Source organism: Lontra canadensis, unplaced genomic scaffold, assembly GCF_010015895.1.
Source record: "Lontra canadensis isolate GAN:19392208 unplaced genomic scaffold, GSC_riverotter_1.0 scaffold412, whole genome shotgun sequence".
NCBI classification, from domain to species: Eukaryota; Metazoa; Chordata; class Mammalia; order Carnivora; family Mustelidae; genus Lontra; species Lontra canadensis.
In genome coordinates this window covers 1-26,178 of record NW_022631406.1, presented here as the reverse complement: position 1 = coordinate 26,178, position 26,178 = coordinate 1, and the positions used below count along the sequence as shown (strand labels likewise).

General features: G+C 41.5%; 1 protein-coding gene and 1 non-coding gene across 2 annotated transcripts in view; one reads left to right on the top strand and one right to left on the bottom strand.

Moving 5' to 3' along the window:
* LOC116862956 (DDB1- and CUL4-associated factor 5-like) overlaps positions 1–25,874 on the top strand; it is a gene marked incomplete at its 3' end in the record, with an annotated part of 54,214 nt that extends 28,340 nt beyond the window's left edge. Inside the window, exons 3-6 of the mRNA XM_032850401.1 lie at positions 900–936; positions 1,814–1,953; positions 3,823–3,952; positions 25,596–25,874. Of these exons, the coding sequence (XP_032706292.1) occupies positions 900–936; positions 1,814–1,953; positions 3,823–3,952; positions 25,596–25,874 (586 nt within the window). The remainder of the gene's footprint in view (positions 1–899; positions 937–1,813; positions 1,954–3,822; positions 3,953–25,595) is intronic.
* Positions 16,722–16,824, bottom strand: LOC116862957. Its single transcript, XR_004381743.1, has one exon. It is a non-coding gene; the product is annotated as a U6 spliceosomal RNA (small nuclear RNA).
* Positions 25,875–26,178: the final 304 nt, after the last annotated feature.

The following is a 26,178-nucleotide window of genomic DNA, read 5'->3' as shown; positions in this document are numbered from 1 at the left end:
CAATAGAGTTTATAGCCAGAGATCTAGGACGTCCCGGGCCACATCTCTACTGCTACTGTTACTTTCTATTGAAGTGACTGTTGGTTGTGCTTTCAGTGTAGAGTGGGAATTTTTTTACTTTTGTCTTTTCATATTCAGGTTTTTATGTTTGGTTATATAAGCCCTTTGAAGGCAGGACTACACATATTGTGAATGTAGTATTTTTAGATTCCTTGATGGAATAAAGAAAAATGCAATAGAAAGAAGTTGTGGATAAAAATTTTCCCATCACTTATAATCAGACAATCATCAGATTTTAATGTTGTGAGATGATAAGGATATGAATAGCAGGAGATATTTATTAGGCGCTTACTAAGTGCTCGGTCCTATTCTGAATGGTTTCGCGAATGTACTCTTACCTTCGCAATGACCCTATGAAGTAGGTATAATTATCCCTATTTTATAGATTAAACAAATTGAGGCATAGGTTATCTGTATTCTAAGTCTCACAGTTGTTTTGCTTAAAAAAAAAAAAAAGCTAGCTTGGATGAATTAATTTGCCCACGATCATTTACTCTTTTATGTTTCTTAATGGCCACAGTTTTTTTTGTTTTTTTTTATGTCATATATATATATATACATATATATCTATATATGTATATATAGATATATATGTATATACTATAATCCATTTAGTAATTCATTTTGGAAAGCACCTAGTTGCTACTAGGCTTTCAAAAATTCTTTTATATCCTTCTGAAATTATTTTTATAAAACTTTTTTTTTCTAATTAATACTCCTAATTTATATTAACATTGACTTTGTTCATATGCTTTCTGAAAACTTGAAAATTTCATATTGTGATATGGACAGGTAGCACTTTGCAGGAATTATCAAATGTCTACTTTTCTCCCTTACAGGAAATGATGAGCAAGTTATCCTCCATGATGTCGAAAGGTAAATAGATTGTTGGTATGTGAAGGTGACTGACTCCGGTTTTCACATGAAGAAAGGCAAATATCTCTTTAGACAGAAGTAGTTGTTTTTTGAAGGAAATAACATGAAGCCAGCTGTCCTTTTCTGAAACAGATTTCTATAATAATTTTGAAATAAAATTTTGATTAAGGAAAGAATTTGTAAAGTTGGAATGAACTTAGACTATTTAGGTGAAAATTTAAAGGAAGAGGTTGGAAGAGAAGGAAGCAACAGCATAATAATAACTAATATTTATGTGGGGTACTATTCTAAGTGCTTTACATGTGTTCATCAGTTTCACCCTCACAGTGATTCTATAAAGTTATTCTAGTATCATTGTGGTTGAGGAAACTGAGGTGTAGAAAATTAGGTAACTTAGGGTCAGGTGGTACTGGGATTTGAACTTGGGCTTTCTGGTCCCAGAGCCATGCTCTTGCTCACATACCAGACAGCCACATCAATCCTCTTCTTCCCCTGCTGATATCAGATCTGACTGCTTTGAAGTTCCCTTGTTTTTGAAAATCAAGCACCACCCCCCAGCTCTGTACAGAAGCAGATACATTCCGCAGGAAGTGAAAACACTAAACTCATCTCTTGAATCACTTTTTCAACTATGCTCATTTAGTGCAAAAAAACAAACCATGAAATCTATAAAAAGCTTTTCTAATGAATTTTTATTTTTTACTTGGAAGTTGGGTACCTACTTTTTAAGGAAATACAATATCCTTTGGGTTTTGCTCGATTGACTTTTTACTGGAAATGAGGGAGAGCCCTACGTGAGGAACTTGAGGGCTGGGACTCTGCAGTCTTTGTGTGCATGTGTGTGCCTGTGTGCCTCTTTCTGCTCTCTGTCTCTCAGCAGCGAGACCTTGGATGTGTTTGCTCACGAAGATGCAGTATATGGCTTGTCAGTGAGTCCGGTGAATGACAACATTTTTGCCAGCTCCTCAGATGATGGCCGGGTTCTCATCTGGGACATCCGGGAGTCTCCCCATGGAGGTAGGGTCAAAGGGCTGTTGGACTGTGTTGAAGAGTTTGATGTCAGGTTCATTGCAGAGGCAGTTTATGACCTGAGTAACCTGCGTGGGAGAGTTGGAAAGGGAGAGGCAGCTCTCATGGTGGGGCATAGCTGTGTGTTTATAGACGTCCCATCATGTGCATAAGCCAGAAGTGAGGCACCTTAGGCCTTCTCAGCCACTTGTGAGCCTCCATAAACCCTTGGGCCTGTTGGAAACGCCACCGTATGTTGGTGTTCAGTGGCCTCAAGGAATAGAAGATGCAGGGCTTCACTGTAGAGGGCAGCTACCAGGGGTCAGCTCCGTATGGTGCTGACACACACAGTTCTTGGTTATTCACAGAGAACAGGGGTGTTCTGGTGTTTGTGTATAGAAACGGAAAACGATGGCAGATATACCCCGTTTAAGGGGGATTATCCAGGTGAGTTCCTCCTCTAGGTGTGCTCTTTGGTTCTGAAGTATAAAATGAAGAATTGCTTTGTTGAATTTCTCTGAAGTTTTTCAGGAAACGCATCTTTTCAGTTTGTTTCCTGAGAAAAGCGTTCACTCTGTAACTCTGCCTGTGTTCAATGACTTTCCTCCAGCATCACCCTCAGTGTCCCCCCTGCCCCCACCTTCAGTGCAGCTTTGTCTTGGTCATACCTGTGTACACAGAATTACTCTCCTGCCTGTCTTGTCTGACAGGATCTGGATCTTTTTATTATTCTGTAGTCAGAGCATTTAACATGCGGGGCTGTGCCTCATCACAGAGACTGGGGCTATAGGAAAAGCTTGTTTCTGGGGTCAGGCAGATAAGGTAGCTGCAAGGAGCAGCTGGGGTTGAGTCACCATGTTCTAGGGAGGAAAGCCTCCTCTGTCTGGACTGCCCAGAGTCTCTGCTGTGTCCCATGTGGAAATCCTAGACTGGGCAGTGCTTTCTGTCTGTTGCTTCTAAACACTTGCCACACAAAAGTATGTCCTGGGTAGCAGAGTGATTCCTTCCTCGCCTGGAGCCCGCTAATACAGGCAGCGGCCTGCAGGGTTTCTGAGTGAAGTTGATGAGGAGCTGGCTGGATGTAAGAGTTCAGGTGTTAGGTTCCCTTTTTCCTTTCTTTTCTTCTCTTTACTTTTCTTCTTCTTCTTCTTCTTCTTCTTCTTCTTCTTCTTCTTCTTCTTCTTCTTCTTCTTCCTCCTCCTCCTCCTCCTCCTCCTCCTCCTCCTCCTCCTCCTCCTCTTCTTCTTCTTCTTCTTCTTCTTCTTCTTCTTCTTCTTCTTTTGAAATATTCCAATACTGGGAATGAAATCATAGAATTCTAGACTGAGGCTCTTAGATTGTTTAGGGAGCAATTTAGAGAGAACACTGTGCTATTGTTTTTCCTCACCTTCAATTTTCTCATTGTTTTGCTTTGTCTTCATTAAATCTTTGCGTAGTTTTAAAAGCTTTTAATTTCTAAAACTAATACATTTGGATGAAGGTACAGTAACCCTATCAGTAATCAGTTGAAGGTACAGTAACCCTATCAGTAATCAGTTGCGAGTTTTTTCAGTTCATGTGGAATTCAGTCTTACTTACTGTAAAACAGCTTAGCTTCCCAGTTCCTGTGACCGTTTCCACTTGTCACAGGATCTGAAGAGGTAGAATACTCAGTGTTTCGGGGTATTACAGCTTCTAGTTCGTTTATATATGATAGAGTTGCTGTTTTCAGACTTCGCGTGTGCAGGGAATGAGCAGGGGTGACTGCTGGGGTGATGTACCGCTCTGGGGCTCCAGCTACTCGGATGGTTTCTACAGGGTCACATTCCTGCTTTGACTGCCTCTGGCCCAGAGGCACTGAATGAGCTCGGGGGCTGATTGTCATTTCTCTATTCACAGAGCCCTTCTGCCTGGCAAACTATCCGTCAGCTTTTCACAGTGTCATGTTTAACCCTGTGGAGCCCAGGTTATTGGCCACAGCCAATTCAAAGGAAGGAGTGGGACTCTGGGATATTCGAAAACCTCAGAGGTGAGCCCCCTTTATTCATACGGTGTTAAAACTTGCCCCTGCCTCAACTTTCAGGTGATGTGATCAGCACGGTCATGAGAACCTGTTTGACCATTGATCTCAGTTGGCCATCTCCTCACATATACTGGTGCCTGTGAAGCCAAGGGAGCCCTGTCCCCAAGAGACAGGTGGTCTGAGAAATCCACACTCCTTGCTGAAGGAGTCATAAATTGTAATCTGACTCTAGACAAGTCAGTTCTAGGCAAATAAATGAGAGCCTCCCTTCAGTACTGCCTTCTGTCTTTAAGCCCAGGGTTTCCCAGATGCCTGGGAACTCTTGCAGTGGGGATGGAGGAGCTGGAGAAGGAGAATTTGTCAAACTCCTGGCCACTAAACCAGGGATTCTTAGCTTCAGGCAGGAGGGGTTTTCTACATGGCTTTGAGAGAACTGTGAATCCGCCAGATTGTGTGGAAATTATATTATGTACCCATCTAAGTGCATTTTTCTGTGAAGGGAGTTTATTTGTTTTTTGTTTTGTTTTATTTTTAGTGTCTCAAAGAAACCAGTGGCTAAGACAATAAAGGTTAAGAGCCACTGCACTATAGTGTTAGGGACCTAATGTGTTTTCCCTTCTGTTTGCATTATTAAAAGAGTACACTTAAGACAATCTTCAACTGATGGTATACAAGTCACTGATGGGAGAATTTCAGGCATCACGAAGGGAAATGTGTAGGTGGGGGTGAGTAGGAGGCTTTTTCATGTTCCTTAAAGCCCATGGACAACTTTTTATGGCACCTGTACTTAAAGCTAGCTTTGCTTAATAAAAGATTTTACATGCATTGTCCGCTCTTCTGGAAATTCTGCATGGAGGTAACTTCCTTCTTTGTAAAGCAGTATTGCAGAAGAATATGGAAAGTAAGCGAGGTTATGATTTATTTCATGGATCTCGATGAAAAAGGCAATTAAGTACAGAAGATTATCTTCCTTGGTGATTTTAAGTTCTAGCTCATTCTCTCCATGGGGCAGTCACAGGGATCTGCAGCTATTGCCGCAGATCTGTATGGGCCAGAGACGTGCTGCTGTTGTTGAGCAGGGCTCCCTGAGGCTCTGTAGGGCAGCAGAGGTTTCTCCCACCCTTTGGTACATACATACTCAGCCCTTGCTTTCCCCCCTACTGAAATTCATATAGTGGCGGGACCCCTACGGTGCCTTTGCACTGTATGCTTGGGGACACTCATTCCCTGCCTGTGTTTCCCTGTGTTCAGCTGTAACATTCTCTGCCACTTGAGATCTTTGAGACACAGCCAGAGAGGGAACACAAGCAGGGGAAGTGGGAGAGGGAGAAGCAGGGAGCCTGATCCAGAGCTCGATCCCAGGACCCCAGGATCATGACCTGAGCTGAAGGCAGACACCCAACAACTGAGCCACCCAAGCGCCTCAAGAACAGCTCTTCTGCCTTACCCATATTACAAAGGGCAGGAACTGGGTTAACTGTGCCAGCCTTCTCCCAGCTTGCTACCTCCCATACTTACCATTGTAACGAATAGCTGGCTACTGGAGTGGGGCCCTGAGCTATTCATTTCTAGTGGAAAGCTTGAGCAGTGCATGCTGTAGCAGTGTCTTGAGAGTAGAGGAGAGGTTGAGTGTTTTAATCCTCCTATTACCCCACCCCCAGCAGTTTCCTACCGTGTTTTTTTTTTTTTTCTTCAGTATTTGGGCTCTCCCCCCTTTCTACTTACCTCCTCACTAAACATGGCTTCTTAAAAAAAAAAAAAGTGAGATTATTGTTTTATTTTTTAAATAACATGTATTAAATATAAGGTTTCTATCTAGAGAAATATAACGAAGAAAAAAAAAAAAAAGAAAAAATCTCATCTCCAGATTACCTGTCTTATATTTTCTACATGTTTATACATCAGTATGGTTCTTCTTGTTCTTTAGTCATATTCTCCAAAGATAACTGTAATGAACAGTTTCTTATGTATCAGAACATAATTTAATGTACTAGCATGTATACCTATCCTTTAAAAACTTTAGGCTAAAGGAACTATTTTCAACTTCTTTTTTCGATTAATAATATGTATTGGAGCTTTATTCCTATCAGCACTTACAGATCTAGCATGTTTTTTTTTTTTATATTTTTTTTTTTTTTTTTAAGATCTTATTTATTTATTTGAGACAGAGAGAGAGCACAAGCTGGGGGGAGCAGCAGGCAGAGGGAGAGGGAGAACACACAAGCACACACAATTTTCCATGCAATGGGGCTCCATCCCAGGACTCTGGGATCAGGACCTGAGCTGAAAGCAGATGCTTAACCATCTGAGCCACCCAGGTGGCCCTTAAGATTTCATTTTTAAGTAATCTCTCCACCCAACATGGGGCTCGAACTCTCAACCCTGAGATCAACAGTCCTATGCCCCACTGACTGAGCCAGTCAGGCACCCCCTCTAGCACATTCTTTGAATGGCTGCATGATATTCCATTTATATGGTGTATCCAACAGCCAGGACTTCTTGTTTCCAGTTTGGGCATTATAAACAGTGCTGCCTTGAGCTTGATTGGCACAGCTATCTTGGCCTCCTTTGCAAAATTATCTATAGGAAATTGCCCTATCAAATGGTGTATGCTTTTATATTTTTTGATAAAAATGGTCACATTGTCTTGTCATCACAAAAGACTGTAGTGATTTACAAACCTACCAACTATGCATGACTACACATTTGTCCAGACCCTTGCCAACACTTACACTGTCTTATGGGGGGAAATATTCTCTTCCTGTTTTGCTTATGTCTTTAATTATGGGTGAGGTTATATGGTTTCCTTGGTAACCGATAGTTTTCAAAGCCCATATGGGAGAAAAGTCATCGAATAAGGCTAATTGATACTCTTAACTGATTCCTTTCTTGGAATAAAAAGAAGGAGCACAGTGGACTAGGATGTTTTTACCTGTTTCTTTCAACTCTTCTAAGGTTCTTTGGGGTTCTATGGGAGTGAGGCAGAAAAGGGGCATGAAATATTCTTGGGGTCCTGTTCTTCATCTGCTGGTATTTTGGTACTAAATTACAGATCTTTTCTGTTTGAATTTTCTCAGTATAAATTGGTGTTGGGAAGGGAAAGAGGGTGCTTTGTCATTTCCATGCAGGATTGATTATGCTGAGTTGGCAGTAGATGATTTGTGTCCTGAACACGGCTGCCTAGAAACCTCAACCTAGATCGTGGGGCAATTCTGAATCCCCTGGGACGACAACCCTGGAACAAGGTAGATCTGTTCTAAGGGATACTTAAAGTCTACAGAAATATTTTAGGAAATTTGTGAACCCCTTAAAATTGCAAGTAAAATTGTGTGTGCTTGTGTATTCAACTGGGCACACATGTCAGTTTTTTCTAGGGATTGGGAAAGAGTTTTTACTAGGTTCTCCTAGAGACCTTTGACCCACAAGAAGAAAAAGTTGTTCAGCGTATTAATGGTTCTAGATTTATTTATTTACTAATTATTATAATTTTTTTAAGATTTTACGTATTTACTTGACAGAAAGAGACCCAGTGAGAGAGGGAACATAAGTAGGGAGAAGCAGGATTCCTGCAGAGCAGGGAGCCCAATGTGGGACTCGATCCCAGGACCCTGGGATCATGACCTGAGCCAAAGGCAGATGCTTAGCTGACTGAGCCACCCAGGGACCCCACAATTCTAGATTTAGAACTTACTGTGGTACCTTAGCAGGCTTATAAGCAATTTTCAGCCTATAATAGCTTCGGCATGTGAGTGAATTCTGGGCCTACTTGGGAGGTCTGCTGGTCTCCTAGAAACAAATATAATCTTCACAGATCAATAAGGGGGCCTTACACGGAACACTTTTTTCTTCCTGGCTTAAGCTATGGATTGTTCCTTGCTGAAATGGCTTCTTGAGCTTACCCTAAGCCTAAGCTGTAGCTCTCTCCTTTAGGTTGGTAGTTTGTAGGAGTGCAAGCAGGGTCTTGTGTGCTCAGCTCCTGCCCTAAAATAAGTTGATTAGAGGGCTAGCTGGTAGAATAAAATGTCAGCTCTAGAGGGGACTTTAGTTATCATCTGATCTGACTTCCTTGTTGTACAACTGAAGAAACTATCCCAGCAAGGTCAGGGGAGGCAGAAGAGCAAGGTGGTTTAGAGCGCAGGATCTAAAGCTGTCATACTGGCTGCACATCCAGGAAATATACCTTAATAGCCCTGTGACCTTGAGTATGTTACTTCTCCTCTCAGTGCCTCAAAATAATAAATAATAGCTAACATTTATTAAGCATTACTTGTAAGAGATAATGATAATTACATGAACAGTTTTCTATTTAGTCCTTATGACAGCCCTGTGAAGTAGGTTCTATTATTTGTATTTTAATGATAAGGATATCAGGGCACAGAGAGTTGAAATAGCTTGTGTGTGTATGAGTGTATCATGTCCACCCCCTCTTTTAAAGCAGATCAGGCCTCTATATATTCTAGTTTTCTTTCATCTGTGCTTCCTTGCAGTAGAACTTTGTCAGAATTCCTCTGATTTTTCCAGTACAGATATGTCCAACTCTGAGGTCTTGAGTCCTTTAGACATTCTGCTACTGAGAGTTAAAACCCTTTTCACTGTCTCCTGGCCCAGCCCCTGTCTACATGCTGGCTTTCCAGGTTATTTGCTCTTCTAATCCTGGAAACCTGCACATGGTATTTATTTTGCTGCAAAGCTTTAGAACACAGGTTATAAACTAGCTGCCCATAGGTCAAATTCAACCCACAGAGATATTTTGCTATATCATTAATAGTGTTTGGGAAATTACACAGAAAAAAATCATAATGTCTAGCACCTCTTGAGAAAGTCAAAAGCTCTGGTATCATTGGATCTTCTCATATGGCAGTAGTCAGCTAAAGCTATTGTGAGTTCCTCCTCAGATCTTCGAAATGTGTTCCACCACTCCTTGATGTCTTAATCAAGGGGTGCTTCCTTCATTTACATTACTTGCCTGGCCCTGTAGACATTGGAGTTTTAAAGATCTGCTTTAGGGATTGGAGTGGTAATGAGTGGGCCATAGGGTGAACGGGGTAAGAGGAAAAACTTCGCATACACGAATAGACATTGCATGTTTAGTTAAGGTGCCTTTCTTTTCATGCAGGTTATTTCTGCTGATGTCTTTTTTTTTTTTTTAAGATTTTATTTATTTACTTGACAGAGATCACAAGTAGACAGAGAGGCAGGCCGGCGGGGGGTGTGGGTGGGAAGCAGGCTCCCTGCTGTGTAGAGAGCCCGATGTGGAGCTCGATCCCAGGACCTTGAGATCATGACCTGAGTGGAAGGCAGAGGCCCAACCCACTGAGCCACCCAGGTGCCCCTCTGCTGATGTCTTTTTGCAGCCATCCTGTTCTTTGTCACTGCCAACATCCCAGTTATGTTTTGCTTGGACTGGTGCAGTGGCCTCTGAATAGGTTTCAGATCTGCCGTCTTCTAACATTGAGGGAGTTCAGAAAAAGTAAAGATTCCCCTGCTGTTACTCAGCTTGTCTCATCCTTTTCATTCCCTGTTTCAGCTGACTGCTCACTCACCACCTCTCTCCCTTCTCATATCTTTAATTTCTGTCACTTGCTGTCAGAAACTGTTAGTTCTGTGACAGGTAATAGTGTCTTGCTTTGACAAGGATAATAAGGAGAGTGATTTTTTCCCACTCAATAATAAAACTAGGGCAAGCCAGGAATTCCTATAAAGATTTACCTTATAAGATGGTGCTTTCACGTGGTGTGTAAATGACATATATGAAATTGGGCAATGAGTGCAAATTCCTATGATTAAAAAAGAAATTGCTCTCAGGACCTCACCTGGCTTTGGGAGACCTCTAGGTTAGATGTCTGTTTTGCAGGGCCTCTGTCAATTCTGCTGCTGTAGAGACCAAATTAAATGTAGCTCCTTGCCTTCTGAACAAACCAGACCATCTCTGCCGCATTGCATTTTGAGGGTTGTTTATGCTATAATGGGGCTCAGGGTACAGCTTCAGAGGCTGGAGAAGGTGCTCATGCTCTGGTGTTTGTTGAAACTTTAAAGAATGAGCCTGTCTAGACCAGAATGCAAGGCCATTAGGGTAGACAAAGATTTCTTTTTAGTCTTTTTTTTTTTTTTTAAGATTTTATTTATTTGACAGAGAGATCACAAGTAGGCAGAGAGGCAGGCAGAGAGAGAGAGAGGGGAGGAAGCAGGCTCCCCGCGAAGCAGAGAGCCCGACGCGGGGCTCGATCCCAGGACCCTGGGATCATGACCCGAGCCGAAGGCAGAGGATTCAACCCACTGAGCCACCCAGGCGCCCCAGGGTAGACAAAGATTTCTTAAACATGACCCAAAAAGCACTCTACATGGAAGAAAAAAAATGTTAAATTGGATTGCATTCAAATTAAGAACTTCAGTTCGTCAAAGACACTCAATTGAAAAGATGAGCCAAAAGACAAGCCATGATCTGGGAAAAAAATATTCATCATACATGTATTGAACAAGAATTCCTATCTACAGGATCTATTCTAATAGAACTACAGATCAGCAATAGGAATACAAATCAGTAAAAGAACATGGAACTTTTAAAATGAGCAGGACTGTTGAATAGGTGCTTCACAAAAGAAGGTAGACCAAATAGCCAATAAACATTTGGAAGGCATTCAGCTTCACTACTCCTGAGGGCAGTGCAAGTTAAAACCACAGTAAGTTATCACTGTACATCCTGGATGGTTCAAATTGAAGAGACTGATAGTACCAAGTGGTGATAAGAGTGTGGAGCAACTGAAAATCTCATACATTTTAGGTGAGGGTAATTTGGTACAACCACTTGGGAAAACTCTTTTGTTAATGTCTGCTAAAACTCCACATGTGATTCTATGACCAGCAATCTCACCCGTAGGTATATCAAAGAGAAATGAGTACGGACTTCCACCAAAGATGTGTATAATAATATTCACAGATGCTTTATTCATAACAACCGAAAGCTGGAAACAACACAAATGTCCATCGAAGGAGAATGGATAAGTAAACTGCAGAATAGCCATACAATGGAACACCACATAGACATAAGAATGAACTGTAGGTACCCACTTTGACGTGGGTGAATGTTGAATGAAAGCAGCCAGATAGATACAGAAGTGTACATGGCCTTCAAGAACAGGCAGGTTGTAGAAGTCAGAATAGTGGTGACGTTTGGGAAGGGTATTGACTTAGGGAGGCATGAGGGAAGCTTCCAGGGTTTAATACCTGGGTGGTAGTTTCATGGGTATATACTTCAGTAAAAAAATTACTGAGCTATATACTTAGAATTAGTATACTTTACTAAAGTATATTTAATGTATTTATTTAAATCATTTTTTTAAAATTTACTTGTCAGAGAGCATGAGTAAGGACACACAAGCTGGTGGTTGCGGGGGAGAAGCAGGCTCACCGCTGAGCAAGGAGACCAAAACCAAAGTGGGACTCTATCCCAGGAATCTGGAATCATGACCTGAGCTGATGGCAGATGCTTAACCAACTGAGCCACCCAGACACCCTACTTAATGTATTTAAAGTACATTTAATTCTCATTCTCTCTCTCTCTCTCTCTCAAATAAATAAATAAACAAACAAACAAATAAGTCTTTTTGAAAAAGGGGCACCCGGGTGGCTCAGTTGGTTGGGAGACTGCCTTCGACTCAGGTCATGATCCTGGAGTCCCTGGATCAAGTCCCGCATCAGGCTCCCTGCTCAGTGGGGAGTCTGCTTTTCCCTCTGACCTCTCGCTCTCATTCTCATTCTCTCTCTCTCAAATAAATAAATAAATAAAATCTTAAAGTACGTTTAAAAAAAATCCAAGATCACTATTATCTTCACCTGGTTACTTGCCTTCCCTGTGATGCCAGTGGTTGTAGCAATATCACCAGCTCTTTAGGAAATGGTTTGAAGGAACAAAAGAGGGAGAGAGGACAGTCAGGAGGACCCAGCAGTTTGGATGGTGTTGTAGAAAACTGCAAGAGAAAAGCTGGGGGCCATTGGCGTTTAGTTGTCAGAATGATTAGCTCTAATTGGGGACATGCCTTCTGGTAAGCCACTACTTTTTTTCTTTCTTTCCCCACTTACCATCTTTACATATCTATACAATACTCAGACAGGTGTTCCATCCACCAAAAGCTATAATAAGCACTTGTTTTCTCTCTAAAACTGTTTTCCTTTCTTGTTTCTTTTTATCAGTGTCACCATCACTCACACAATCATCCTGGCCCAAAGCCCAGAGTCCTATTTTCCTTTTCTATCTCTCTGTCCCTCTGCCATACCCAGCCTTGCTATGTGTTAGTGCCTGGCCACTATTTTCAGGTCTGAAAGCCCTAGCTCCATCTCAGGCCCATAGCACTATTTCCAGAAGGGACTGACTACTGGCTTCTTAACTTGCCTTTTGCTTCTGCCATGTAGTACACTTCCTTAAACATCACTCTTGCCATTCCCTACCCAGGAGTTTTAGTGGATTCTTGATATCTTTGTTCATGGCCGTATCCCCAGAACCTATGTGTGGGATGCTCTAAGAAAATATTTTTTGGAATGAACGTATGACCTGCTTTACTGGATAAAATAAAAACTCCTTCAATAAGCAGTCTGCTTCTTCTCTGGTGTCATTGTCCCTTCTCTCTCTCCTTGTACTCTCTTCCATATACAAACACACATAGAGGAGTATGTGTCTGTTTTTTTTTGCACTTTTCTTTGGCCAAATTTTAGTTACTTGTCAGGGTCCACAGTCAAATGGTAACTCATCAGGAAAAGCACCCTCGCTCCTTGTTGCATACTTTTTTTTTTTTTTTAAGATTTTATTTATTTGAGAGAGAGCATGAGAGAGAGAGAACAAGGGAGGGGGTAGAGAGAGAGGGAGAAGCAGACTCCACACTGAGCAGGGAGCCCAACTTGGGGCTCAATCCCAGGACTTTGGGATCATGACCTGAGCCAAAGGCAGACACTTAACCGACTGAGCCACCTAGGTGCCCCCTGTTACATATTCTTAAGCACTGGGTGTTATATGCAACTAATAAATCATTGAATACTACATCAAAAACTAATGATGTACTATATGCTGGCTAACTGAACATAATAATAAATACATACATATATGTGTACATGGTACTCTGAAAAGAAAATAAAACGCTTCTTTTACTCACTGTGTCCCCAACACCTAGCACAGTTTGGGTACAGAATATGTGCCAGTGCATGAAGCTTTTTCTTCTGCAGTAAGGGATCTCTATTCGGAGCCTCTGTAAAGTACTTACAGTCTGTGGCATGCATGTTGCTTGGCTTAGTGGCTCTGTTGCTGCTTTTGCCATCATTAGTGATCTTTTGATAGGAGTGTTTATCTCCAGCTAGACTAAGAGTATATTTTTTATTTCCTTCCCAGTACCCAGGAATTGCTTCTCAGAAATGAAGTGTTTGTCCTGAGCTGTACTATTAGCTGTCATGTTTTCCTTTATTTATTTATTTATTTATTTATTTGAGAGAGAGACAGACAGACAGACAGAGATAGCAAGAGAGAGCAACAGTGGGGAGGAGAGGGAGAAGCAGACTCCCTGCTGAGCAGGGAACCTGATATGGGTCTCAATCCAAGGACCCTGGGATCATGACTTGAGCCAAAGGCAGACGCTTCACCGATTGAGCCACCCAGGCGCCTCTGTCATGTTTTCCTATGGATTTTTAAGGACAGGGCCATGTTTTATTTATCTCTGATCATTAGAGCCTAGAACAACACTTAGACTATTGTGTTAAGTAAATACCAAATGAATGCAGTTTTATACTTATACCCAAATAGTCTGCATTTTCAGAGTAAGCTTTCTGTAATGTTTTCTGGACCTTTTAATTCCTTCAGTGTAATGGCGTGGATCAAAATTTTGTCTCTAAGGAATAAATCCCTAAAGGAGGTTATAAGGGTTCTTAATGGGTTTTGACTGCCTGTCGGAGTTCTGTGGGGAAGCCAGAGATTCTGGTGAAGTTACTGTCTAGATTTTAGGCCACGAGGTGGAGCTCTAGAATCAGCTTTGTCCATTGGAAGGCACCCGGGCCCCTGGTATTCTCAGACTTTAGAGGGAATCAGAATCACCTGGGAATCTAGTTAAAATGCTCCTTCCTGGAGCACAGATCCAGAGATTGAATTGTTAAGACCTGAGGCAGGACCTGTTAATCTGCCATTTGCAACAGCTATTCCAGATGATTAAGCAACTTTGCATTTCCTGCAAGATGGGAGCTGTGGTTATTAAAAGGTCCATGTTGGGGTTGGGGGGGTAGGGGAAGGTCCATGTTGAATTTATTTCTGTGTTCATTCTGATCCAGGGTCTTTGGACTTTAGGCCAGAGCTTCCCCATTCCCATTCCTTTTCACAAGCACAAATGTGCATTTTATAAAAGAGACCTCAGAACATCTGGGGAATGGATGGGAGTTCTGGAAGCATGTACCAGTCCATATCCTTCCTTTAATATTCCCCAATATTGCTATTCGGAAGGAGGTGATGTCAAATCCTTAAATCAAGTGGACTTTCTTGTTGTAAAATCAAATCTTTTCTCTTTAAAAAAATTTTTATGGTAAAAAAAATTTAGATACAAATATTAGTAAAAGGAATACTAATGTACCTATTGCTTAGCTTCAGTAATTAACCCATGGACAGTCTTGCTTCATTTATTCCTCATCTGTGACCTCCCTTCCCAATTATTTTGAATCAATTTCCCTGTAATATGATCTCATTTCTTTGTAAATACTTTACTATGTATCTCTGAAAGATAATTCTTTTCCTTTTTATTTTTTAAAGATTTTATTTATTTATTTGACAGAGTGGGAGAGCACAGGCAGGGGGAGTGACAGAGGGAGGAGGAGACTCAGGCTGAACAGGGAACCCAGTGTGGGGCTCCATCCTAGGGCCTTGGGATCCTGACCTGAGCATAAGGCAGACGCTTAACCACTGAGCCACCCAGATGCCCCAGGATAATTCTTTTTTAAATTGAGATAAATTCAGGAGCACTTGGGTGGCTCAGTCATTAAGCGTCTGCCTTCAGTTCAGGTCATGGTCCCAGGGTCATGGGATCGGGCCCCACATCGGGCTCCCTGCTTTTCGGGAAGACTGCTTCTCGCTCTTCCACCCCCCCCTGCTTTGGTTCCCTCTCACGCTGTGTCTCTCTTTGTCAAACAAATAAATAAAATCTTTAAAAATAAATAAATAAATAAATTGAGGTAAAATTCACATAACATAAAATTAACCATTTTAAAGTGAAAAGGTCAATAGCATGTAGCATGTTCACAGTGTTTTATAACCACCACCTCTATCTAGTTCCAAAACATTTTCATTCTCCTAAATTAAAACTCATACCCTTTATGCCGTAACTCCCCAGAATACTTTTCTCTTGGTAGCTTCTGGCTACCATCTATCTGCTTTCTGTTTCTTTGGATTTACCTGTTCTAGCTGTTTCGTACATTATGTGACTTTTGGTCTGGCTACTTATACTTATCATCATGTTTTCAAGACTCTTCCACGTTGTAGCATATATCAGTACTTCGTTCCTTTTTATGGCTGGATAATATTCTATTGTATGGATATACCACATGTTGTTAATCACCCTTTGATAGGTATTTGAGTTGTTTACACTTCTTGGTACTATGATCGGTGCTACTATTAACATTCATGAAGAAGTATTTGTTTTGAGTACCTGTTTTCAGTTCTTTCAGGTATATACCTAGCAGTAGAATTACCGGGTCATATTATAATCCTATGTTAAAACTTCTTGAGGAACTGCCAAATTACTTTCCATAAAAAGATAATTCTTTTAAAAAACATAATCCCAGTATTATCATACCTAAGAAATAACAATAACTTCTTAATATCATTGCATCTATTTAATTAGTGTTTAAATTTGCTTAATTGTTGGGGCACCTGCCTGGTTCTTTTGGTAGAGCATGTAACTCTTGATCTCGGGATTATGAATTCAAGCCCTACATTGGGTATGGAGATTACTTAAAATCTTAAAAAAAGAAAATTTCCTTAATTGTTTCATGAATGCTACAGATGATTCAGGATTTAGATAGGGTTCATACAAAGCAATTATTCAATATGGCCTCTGAGTCTCTTAATCTATAACTGTTCCTGCCTCTCACATTTTTCCCTTGCAAATCTATTTGTTAAAATAACTATTATTTATCATATGGAATTTCTCACATTTTAGATTATAGTAATTGCATTTTACACTGTCGTTTAGCATGTTTCTTCTGACCCATTTTTTCCTGTAAACTCTTTTTAGATTAAGGGGCTTGAAGTGATTCAGGGTTTTGTGGGTGGTTTTATTTTTGGGGGGTTTTTTTGGTTGTTGTTACAAAAATATTTCATAGGTGGCATTAGATATAGCCATAAGGAAGCTAAAAATGTCTAGTTTTGTCTCTACTTTTGTTTTAAAATACATTGACCGACTTCTAATTTGGCTTTTTGAAATACAAGTGGTGCTGCTGAAGTTGTGGAGAAACTGGATCGCTCCTGCATTGCTGGTGGGAATGTACCATCGTATAGCCACTCTGAAACATAGTTTGGTAGTTCCTTTATAGATTAAAAATGAACTCTCCAGGCTCAAAAGATACATACTGCATGATTCCATGTAAACATTCACAAACTAATATATTTGAACAGATGGAGAATCGATAAGTGGTTGCCAGATGTTAGCAATGGGGATAGAGTGGGGATGAATGTGGCCATACAAGGAAGGGTAGCATGAGGGAGTCTTGTGATGATGGTAACATAAGTGTCTTCTTCTTCTTTTTTTTTTTTTTTTTAAATATGGAATGCTTCACGAATTTGCGTGTCATCCTTGCGCAGGGGTGATGCTAATCTCTGTATCGGTCCAGTTTTAGTACAGCTGAAGCGAGCACCACAGGTGTTTTAATTGTAGTGGTTACGTGAAGCTGTGCATGTGATCTAATTGCATAGAGCTACAAAGACATACACACACACACACACACACACAAATGAGTGCATGTGTAATCGACAAAATCTGAATAAATTCTATAGATTGTATCAATGTAAATTTCCTGGTTTTGATATTTTACTATTGTTATGTAGGATGGTAACACAGGGAGAGGGTGGCTAAAGGGTACAAAGGACCTTCTTGTACATGTCTTTGCAACTTCCTCTGAATCTGTACTTGCTTCAGAATTAGAAGTTAAAAACATATGAATTCTGTCTTAGTAATGTTCTCCTTTTAAAACTTTGAATAAAGCTGAAGTCTATTCTGACTACTACTTCTTCCGGTCCTGGTCCCCTGTCCCCTCCCCTGAGGGTAATGAGTGTTAGGAATTTGTAGTATATGCCTCCAGAACTTTTTTTTTTTTTAAACTTTTATATGCTAACATATGTACCCATAGAAAACATACAGAGTTGTCTCTGTATCCATGTATGTTTTTCACTCATCAGTATGTGTTGGAAATTTACCCATACATTAATATACCTGGATTTATCTCATTTCTTTTGCCAGTTAAGAATTTGAGTCAATTCTCTGACCCTTTCTGTTGAGTCAGCTGAGATTTTTCTTCTAGAAGTCTATTGTAAGCACTCCCACCCCTGTGTCCCCAGTGGAGGGTAGATACTCTTCCTATGTTTCTCACTACACATGTTCCCCTTACTACAACACTATTTGTGTTATAGATAGAAACTTTTGGTTTCCTTATCCCTAATTGGTTCTTGAGGTTGTCTCCTTCATCTTTTTTTTTCTTTCTTAAGATTTTATTTATTGGGGTGCTTGGGTGGCTCAGTTGTTAAGCGTCTGCCTTTGGCTCAGATCACGATCCCAGGGTCCTGGAATCAAGCCCTGAATCGGGCTCCCTGCTCAGCAGAAGCGTGCTTCTCCCTTTCCCACTCCCTTTGCTTGTGTTCCATCTCTTGCTGTGTATGTGTGTGTGTCTCTCTCCTCTCAAATAAATAAAATCTGTTAAAAAAAGTTTTTATTTAATCTTTAAAAAAATGATTTTATTTATGTATTTGACAGAGACAGTGAGAGAGGGAATATAAGCAGGGGGATAGGGAGGGAGAGAAGCAGGTTCCCCGCTGAGTAGGGAGCCTGAGAGGGGCTCCAGTCCCAGGACCCTGGGATCATGACCTGAGCTGAAGGCAGGTGCTTAACAACTGAGCCCACCCAGGTGCCCCATATCCTTCATCTTATTTCATACTTGAAACTATGGGCCTAGTACAGTATGTAAAATAGTTAGCAGGTATTCAGTAAATGTTTATTCAGTAAATGCATGCATGAACACATGAGTTAATGAATGACAGGACAGGGTGTGAAGTGAATTACTTATATAAATCCTCTGGCCCTGATGCTCCTCATCTGATACTATTTTCTTGGGTAGAATAATCCATCTCCACCATGTATTCTGTGAAATCTTGTTTTTTTTTGTTTTGCAGTTTATTTGTCTTTAAGAATTATTTATTTGAGAGAGAGGTGGGAGGGACGGAGGGAGAGGGAGAGAGAAACTCAAGCAGACTCCACGCTGAGCATGGAGCCCCACATGGGGTTCGATCTCACCATCTGGTATCATGACCTGAGGCAAAACCAAGAGTCCAGCGCTTAACCAGCTGTGCTACCAAGGCGCCCCTCTGTGAAATCCCGTTGAGCCAAGAAGCAGAAAAAATTTGCTGGTCCTACGTCTGCTGCTTATCTGTCGTGTGCTCAGGACCAAATCATGTAACTGCTCAGGACCTTGGTTTCCACCAGTGTGAAATGAGAATCATGGGATCATGGCCTGAGCTGAAGGCAGATGCTTAACTGACTGAGCCATCCAGGTGCCCTGCCTCTTGTAATTTTTCCAATTTTCTGCTGCTTTGTGGCTTGCCTCTCAGATTGAGTTTCATGTATAGATAAATGTCAGGACCCATGTGAACTTTGGTGGATCCCATTTTCCTTTTTAATGTACAAAGTCAGAGTTTTTCAAACTGCTGCTCATGATCCATTAAATCATTCATTCAGCAGCTCTTTATTGAATGACGATTATGTGTCTGGCACTGTTTAAGCACTTGGGATATATGGGGAAAACAAACAAAAGCTCACAGTCTAGTGGGAAAAGACAAGAAACAAAATAAATACATAAAAATATATGGTGTATAAGATGGTGATTCATGTACTGCAGAACAATAAAGCAGGCAAGGGAGACAGGGAGTACTGGGGAGCTTATATTTTTGCACAGGGTGTCAGAAAGGGCCTGGTTGAGGAGGATACTTGAAGAAAGAGGTGAGTGAATGAATCATGGGCATCCCTGGAGAGAAGCATTCTGGACTTCAGGATCTGCAAATGCAGACCCTGAAGCAGAAGCATGTTTGACTTGTTCTAGGGTCAGCAAGGAAGCATAATGTGGTTGAAGTAGAGTAAGGTAAGAAGAGTGCTAGAAGGTGGGGTCAGAGATACAGGGATCGGGGAGGTGGTTGTTTAGGGTTTTACTGGTGTCGTAAGGAATTGGTTTTTACTCTGGTGTAAATGGGGAGCCACTGGATGACCTTTAGCAAAGGAATGATGTGTTCTGACTCATGGTTCATCATCCCTCTGGCTGTGTTATTCAAGATAAATGAAGCATGGGCCAAGAGTGGAAGCAAGGAGGCTAAGGTAGGAAGCTCTTTCAATAATTCTGTGGGCCACGACATCAATTTAGATGGTCACAAGTATTTATTAAATAAAAAAAATATAGAATAGAAAATCAGTGCATAGCATTATAGTAGGTGGTAAGTATTGTTTAATGAAGTTATGCTAAAAGATATGGGTGTACTGGGATGCGGTATAAAATGTACTTTACAAAAGGTTGCTAGAAAAAAGTTTCAAAGCCATTATTCTAAGACAGTTCTGTGACTGCCAGCTAGAAGGGACTTTGGTGTTTGGATACGTTCCCAGTGAGCGGCTCCTGTGAGAAACAGGCTGGCTTCCTGTTTCTTCTCCCATCACTCAGCACTTTGGCCTGGCCTTCCCTCTCTTTCTTTTGCATCCCTCGCATCTCTCATTTTCAACTGTTTGTGTAGGAGTTCTTCCTAGAAGGTAAGAAACGGAGATTTTGTTTTCAGACCCTCTTCTGCTTAGGATTTTTTCCAGACTTTGCCTCTTTCCTCTTTAACATTCCTCCAGCTTTGTGATCTTGTACCCTAACAGTCATGTACCTGCCCCAGTTTCCCCTCCTGCCATCAGGGACTGCCTGTTCACTTGCATGTATTCCCACCCCTCCTGCAGCACTGTTACTGTTGCTATAGGAGCTGCCATCCCAGTCTCCCTCTTCCCCTGGCTTTTTCCTGCCTCTTGCCACCCACTGTTCATTAAACTCTCCCTTTCCAGTTTTATGTACTGTGAGGTTGGGGCTGATGCTAATGTAAAAATCTGTCAGAAGGTAGGACCAGGAGTAGTTAGTTGTAAGTGAAGATTAAATGGCTGCTTACGAAATCCCTCTCTGTTTTCTGTAGCTTGGGATGAAGGGGGATTCTGAGTAAGCCAGGCCATCTGATGAACTGAGATGACTAAATGTTGAGTCCTTTGTTCTGTGGGAAATTCATGAGTGTCCTAGAACAAATCTTTTGGTTATGGCAGTGCCTCTTACTTTATTTTGAGATCTTGTTTGGTTCTGTGTGGTTTTTGGCATCTCTGGGCCAAATGCAAAAATTTAGGTTCCAGATCATTTCAACTTTGGGTATGTCCCTTTTCTGGAAGATGGTGTGATTAGAAACACTGCAAGCCTGCCATCCACGTTTGCTTCGTGGTGGGACTAGATATGTCATTTGTTCATTTAAAGATGTGTCTCTCTTTTTTAAAAGACTTTATTTTTAACTAATCTCTGTACCCACACCATGGGGCTCAAACCCACAACCATGAGATCAAGAGTTGCATGCTCTATTGACTGAGCCAGCCAGGAGCCCCTATCCAAAGATCTCTTTATCAGAAATTTACCAGGCCCTTCTGCCAACTTCAGTCAAACTCAAATTTCTGGGTATTCAAGAAGGGAAGGAAATCTTATCAGGTACGCTGAACCTGTATCTATATTTCAAGCAGGGGGGTTTGGCAGCGAATCATGTTCTGGGGAAAGTGAGTTTGTTTAGACACAGATCACAGTGTTATCTTTCTCATACTAGTTGTCTAATAGTTCCAGCTTCCTCTAGGGAAGTCTCAATCTTGGAATTGAGGATTGTGTTAGAAAAAACAAAAGAGAAACCCCAGGTTCTCCTGCCAACTCACATAAAATAAATGGCTGAGGGATTATTATGACCCTGAGCATACTTAAATAAGATTGGTGTGGGCTGTGACTCCCTGAACTTGTTTGCTTTCTACTTCTAGTGTTCTCTAGGATTTGTCATATTCTGTGGGTTGTGCGAGTACAAAATGTCCTTTACTCCTTATAGGTTATCCCATCCTAAAGCAGAAACTGGAGGGGAGGAAGGGATTTCCCCCACCTATATAGGATCTTGATTTTGCCACTCTCATTGTACAATACCAGGTTTGATGTCTGTGTGGAATAACAGTGCATATCACGGGTGTTATTGAAGCTTTCACTTGGAAACTGTAAGGAATTTCATGCTGGTGGGCATTGGTAAATCATGTTGGTACCGGCAGATGAATTAGTTAGTCATGGTTTTATGGAAATCTAGGTCCATAGAATCTAATCTTGGAAAAGTTAGCAGTGCCCTGTCTTGCGCTGAACACGATCACAACGTATCTTTCTCCCAGTTCCTTTCCTTGGAAACAGCCTTAGCCTGTTTCTCTTCTATTCCAAGGCCTTATCCTTCGCCAAGTACTTTTAAAAATGTTCTTTTTACTCCATAAGAACAATTAAAAAGTCCATTTGAATACTGGGGGTGGGAGGGAGCAAAAAAGGAAAAATTCAGGAGACCACACTAGTGAGAAATATTTTCCTGTTGTTCTGTGGTTCTCTTGCTTTTCGTCCTGGATCTTTTACATGCTGACCCTTGGATTACCTCCTACCCCATTCTTGTTGCATTTTATGACAAATCATTGGTTGAAGATAGGTTGGGAATAGATTTTTTGCTTTTCTTTTTCTAAATAAGGATATTTTGAGTTGAACACATTTTAATCTGTTGCTTGCCTTTCAAGATACTGCTCGTCTTGTCTGGGTGCATAATGGTGGCCATTTTTCTGAAGAGAGGGGGGTAGTGCCATCTCCCTTATCAAGATCAAGAGTTAAGAAAGCAAGTAAAGATTGAGGCAGTCTTCCCTCAGTTCTCCAAGAGGAAATGAGAAACTTCTCCGTTGGGGAATATATTGATGACAGGAAAAAGACATTTCAGGCACTCTTGGTAGAGAGGAACTCTGGTTTTCAAAAGGAACTAGAGTCCTTTCTGCTAATGGACATGGGGCTGTAAAAAGTGCCATATTGTATAGTTGGGTTTTTTTTGAACCTCTGGTAATCTACCTTCTTTCCACCTTGTTTTCCTCCTGACCCCATTCTCTCTTCTCTTCCTGCTTTCTTTCCCCCAAAATGCCAAAAATGAAACCAACCATGTTTCTCAAGGTGGTTTGAAAGTCACATGCATCAGAATTAATTGGGGTTGTTAAATTCAGATTCCTGGGCCCAGATTGAATTTCCCAGATTGAATTAGAATATCTGGGGGTGGATCCAGAGAATCCACATTTTTAAAGAGTCCCAGATGATTTCTCAGGCACTTTACACTTGGAACCTTAAACTACAGATCTTTGACATAATCTTTGTATCTTGACTGTGAGGGCAGACTGCTTCTAAGCTTTTTCTTCCTAATGAACTAGATCATCCTTACCATTCTCACCAGGAAGAGCCAGCTGTAGAGCCCCTGCTGAGAAATCATGGTTAGCATTGTTCACTCTCTGGATTTCAGGTATCATTCTGCCCTCTGGAAGGAGTTGAATTTTGTGCCCAAACACGAAGTATTCTGTTTTAGCAACTGATGCTTTTTAGACAGCACCCCCAGATGCTCTAGGAGCGAGTTCTACACCCTTCTCTCTGTGTGAGAGAAAGGAGTTCCCTGCCCAGAAGCACAAGCGAGAGAAGTTAGTGACTCTCCTAGAGCCCACAAACAGACCTATGTTTGGTGGCTAGAATGCAAAATTCGGTCAAGGAGCTCCGGTGGGGGTGGGGGGGTGGGCCTGATGCCTGTCCTGGGCGGACTTTGACAGGTCTGACTAGAATCAGCAGAGGAAATTCCTGTTAACTGATGCAAAGGGCGTTTGTCAGAGGCCCCAGCTTTCCTGTCAGAGGTGCCCAAGCCGATGCAAACTCCTGCTGCTGTTGCTGGTGTGAGGCTGGCCAAGTTTCTTGCGGTGGAGTCTTGTTTCCACCCCCAGCTCCTCTTCAGTCCTACAGATGGTGGTTTATTTGTACACTCTGTGCTGCTGTGGGATTGAAAGCCTCTCATTGTTTTTGAGCTCAGTGTTTAGATAACACCACATGCCTGTGGCAGCTAGGGCACCCTGTGAAGGACATGCCTGGACTCTAACAGCCCCGTCATTCATTCTCTGTATGTGAGTGAGTGTGGCCTCTGTTGAGGACCATTATGAGAACATTTCTCTGCAGAGATTATTACTTGGGGCCTGCAGGGCTACCAGCCTTCTTCTTGATGTTGGGAGTACCAAGTTCTGTTTCCTAAGTCTTCTTTCTCTTTCCATTCTTTTCAATCCTACAAGGATTAAAGTCTGTTTTGCCCCAAGCCTTGTTTCCGCATGGAGCTGCAGTACCAGAGCTTGCCTCCCTCTGGTGAGAAGACTGCTCTGGAAGACAGGGCTGACCCACGCTCGTGTGGGTGTAGATGGTTTGACGACTAGGCCAGGTTGCCATATGCCTTTGCACGTGGTTCCAAGGGCTCCTTTTCCTATGGGATATCTCTTTTCCTGTCCCCTTAATCTTACCCTTCACGCTCACAGCAAAAAAAGAAAATGTGTTGTCTTCATTCAATATTAAATCTCTTCTGGTAGTTTATAGCTCTTTAAGTTTTCACTTGGTAAAATGCTATTAAAACTTCTTCCTTAAAAATGTTCAGATAAATCTGCCAGGCTCTAATTTAGGTCTCTCAAGGCCGTTTCCAGCTCTGTGATTCCCTAGAATTTATAAGCCGTTTTTTTCCTAAAACTACTAGGACTCTTTTCTTTCCAGGACAACAACGTCTGTGTGAGGCAAAATGAGTTCGTAGTTTTGATGTCACATAAATTTCTGCGTCACTCCCGGTGTATATACTTAACCTCACTTTCCTGCCAGTAATTCAGCGCCCCAAGAATTGAACGCAGAGTACAAAAGAAGTTGGTTATGATATGGTCAGTGAGTAGTTCATCCCTTTGTAATGAAATAAGAGTCTGGTTAATCAAGGGCACTAATTACTGGAGGATAAACACACAGATACACACCCTTTGCTATTTAGTATTGTATAATGGTTAATGTTCATGGCCAGTCTGGTTCACTGTAAAACTGAAAGTATCTTCTGAGTCATCAAAAGAAATTATTTGGAACCAGATTGTGTGAGTTTGTTTTAATGTTAGGAATATTATGAGACTCCAGAAGAATAGTAGGCGAACCAGAGTGTTTCAGTCTCCCTAGTGAAGCTAGATAAATATATTAGCCAAATTACATATAGACTTGTTGGGAATTGTACAGGAAAACAAGTCATCCTGCTTCTCTAATTGTTATAGTACTTACCCTGCATTTAAATTGAAATTTTTTGTTTAATATTTACTCTTTAGTTATGCCATCTAGAACATAAAGTTTCTGTGAACAGATTAAAAATTCAAAAATAAATGCTTAAGTAATAAAATGATTTTTTTAGAAGATTTTTTTATTCATAAGAGAGAGTGTACACGGGAGCACAGGGGCTGGGGGGGAGAGGGACAAGCAGACATGCCACCGAGCACGGAGCCTGACAAGGGCTCCACCCTAGGACCCCAGGATCATGACCTGAGCTGAAGTCAGATACTTAACAGACTGAGCCACCCAGGCGCCCCAGTAATAAAATGATCATTGTTAAAAAAATATCCAGGGGCACCTGGGTGGCTCAGTTGTTTAAGCAACTTCCTTCAGCTCAGGTCACGATCCTGGAGTCCCCAGATCGAGTCCCACATTAGGCTCCCTGCTCAGCGGGAGTCTGCTTCTCCCTCTGACCCTCCCTCTTGTCAGGCTCTCTCTCTCATTCTTTCTTTCAAATAAATAAATAAAATCTTTAAGAAATATATCCAAATTAAACAGTAAAGTATCTGTTTTTCTTGCTGATGTGCTTTGTATCTCTAATACAAGGATAAATATGTCCGTTAAATGTCATCCATGATTAGCCAGTTAGAGTGGACACAACTTATCTCGCAGGGACTTGGTGAGTATCGCTTGATTATGTAGTTAGCTCAGGAAAATGAAGTAACTAATCATTTTAATATGTCTTTTTTTCATGATGCTTTTGTTCTTTATTTCCTTTAAATTAACTGGTAATTCACCTTTTGGAGATTGAAAAGAGGAACTGATAGGTTAAATAACTTGCTCTAATGAAATCAAGGAGCCATTCTTATCCCATTGTTATCGTCTAGCCTACCGCATAGAAATACTTCCAGATATACAAACCTGGCAGGAGATTCTGGACACATTTTGGGAAGAAGTAAATGTGGTCATTTTGTAGACTCTTGTCCATCCTGCCTCATGCCCAATCCCTCTGCTTCCTGCCTTCCAGTTCTCTCCTGCGCTACGGTGGCAATCTATCCCTCCAGAGTGCCATGAGCGTGCGATTCAACAGCAACGGCACCCAGCTCCTGGCCCTGAGGCGTCGCCTGCCCCCTGTGCTCTATGACATCCACTCCCGCCTGCCTGTGTTCCAGTTTGACAATCAGGGTTACTTCAACTCTTGCACCATGAAAAGTTGCTGCTTTGCAGGGGATCGCGATCAGGTAGGTGCCCTCTGTCCCTGCATCCTACATTTGTGCTTTCCTCTCAGATTGCTCCTTCTGTGCTGGTCTGTTTCTCTTTAGCATCATGTCAGAAACTGAGGCACACTGTGTCTCTGGAATTCTAGCATAATATTGAGTTTCTTTATCAGAGCTGCCTCTGAGTAATGCGAGGCACACACCATGAACCAAGGCTGGCCACGGTATAGTTCTGAGCAACCAAGCTTTGCCAGGTTTGTGAACAGACTTTAAGGTTCTAAGAATGTGTCATTTCAAAAGGAAGGAGGGAGTCCCTGGAAAATTAGCCTCCTGAAAAAAGAGAGACTGTGTGTGTGTGTGTGTGTGTGTGTGTGTGTATCAGTAAAACACAAT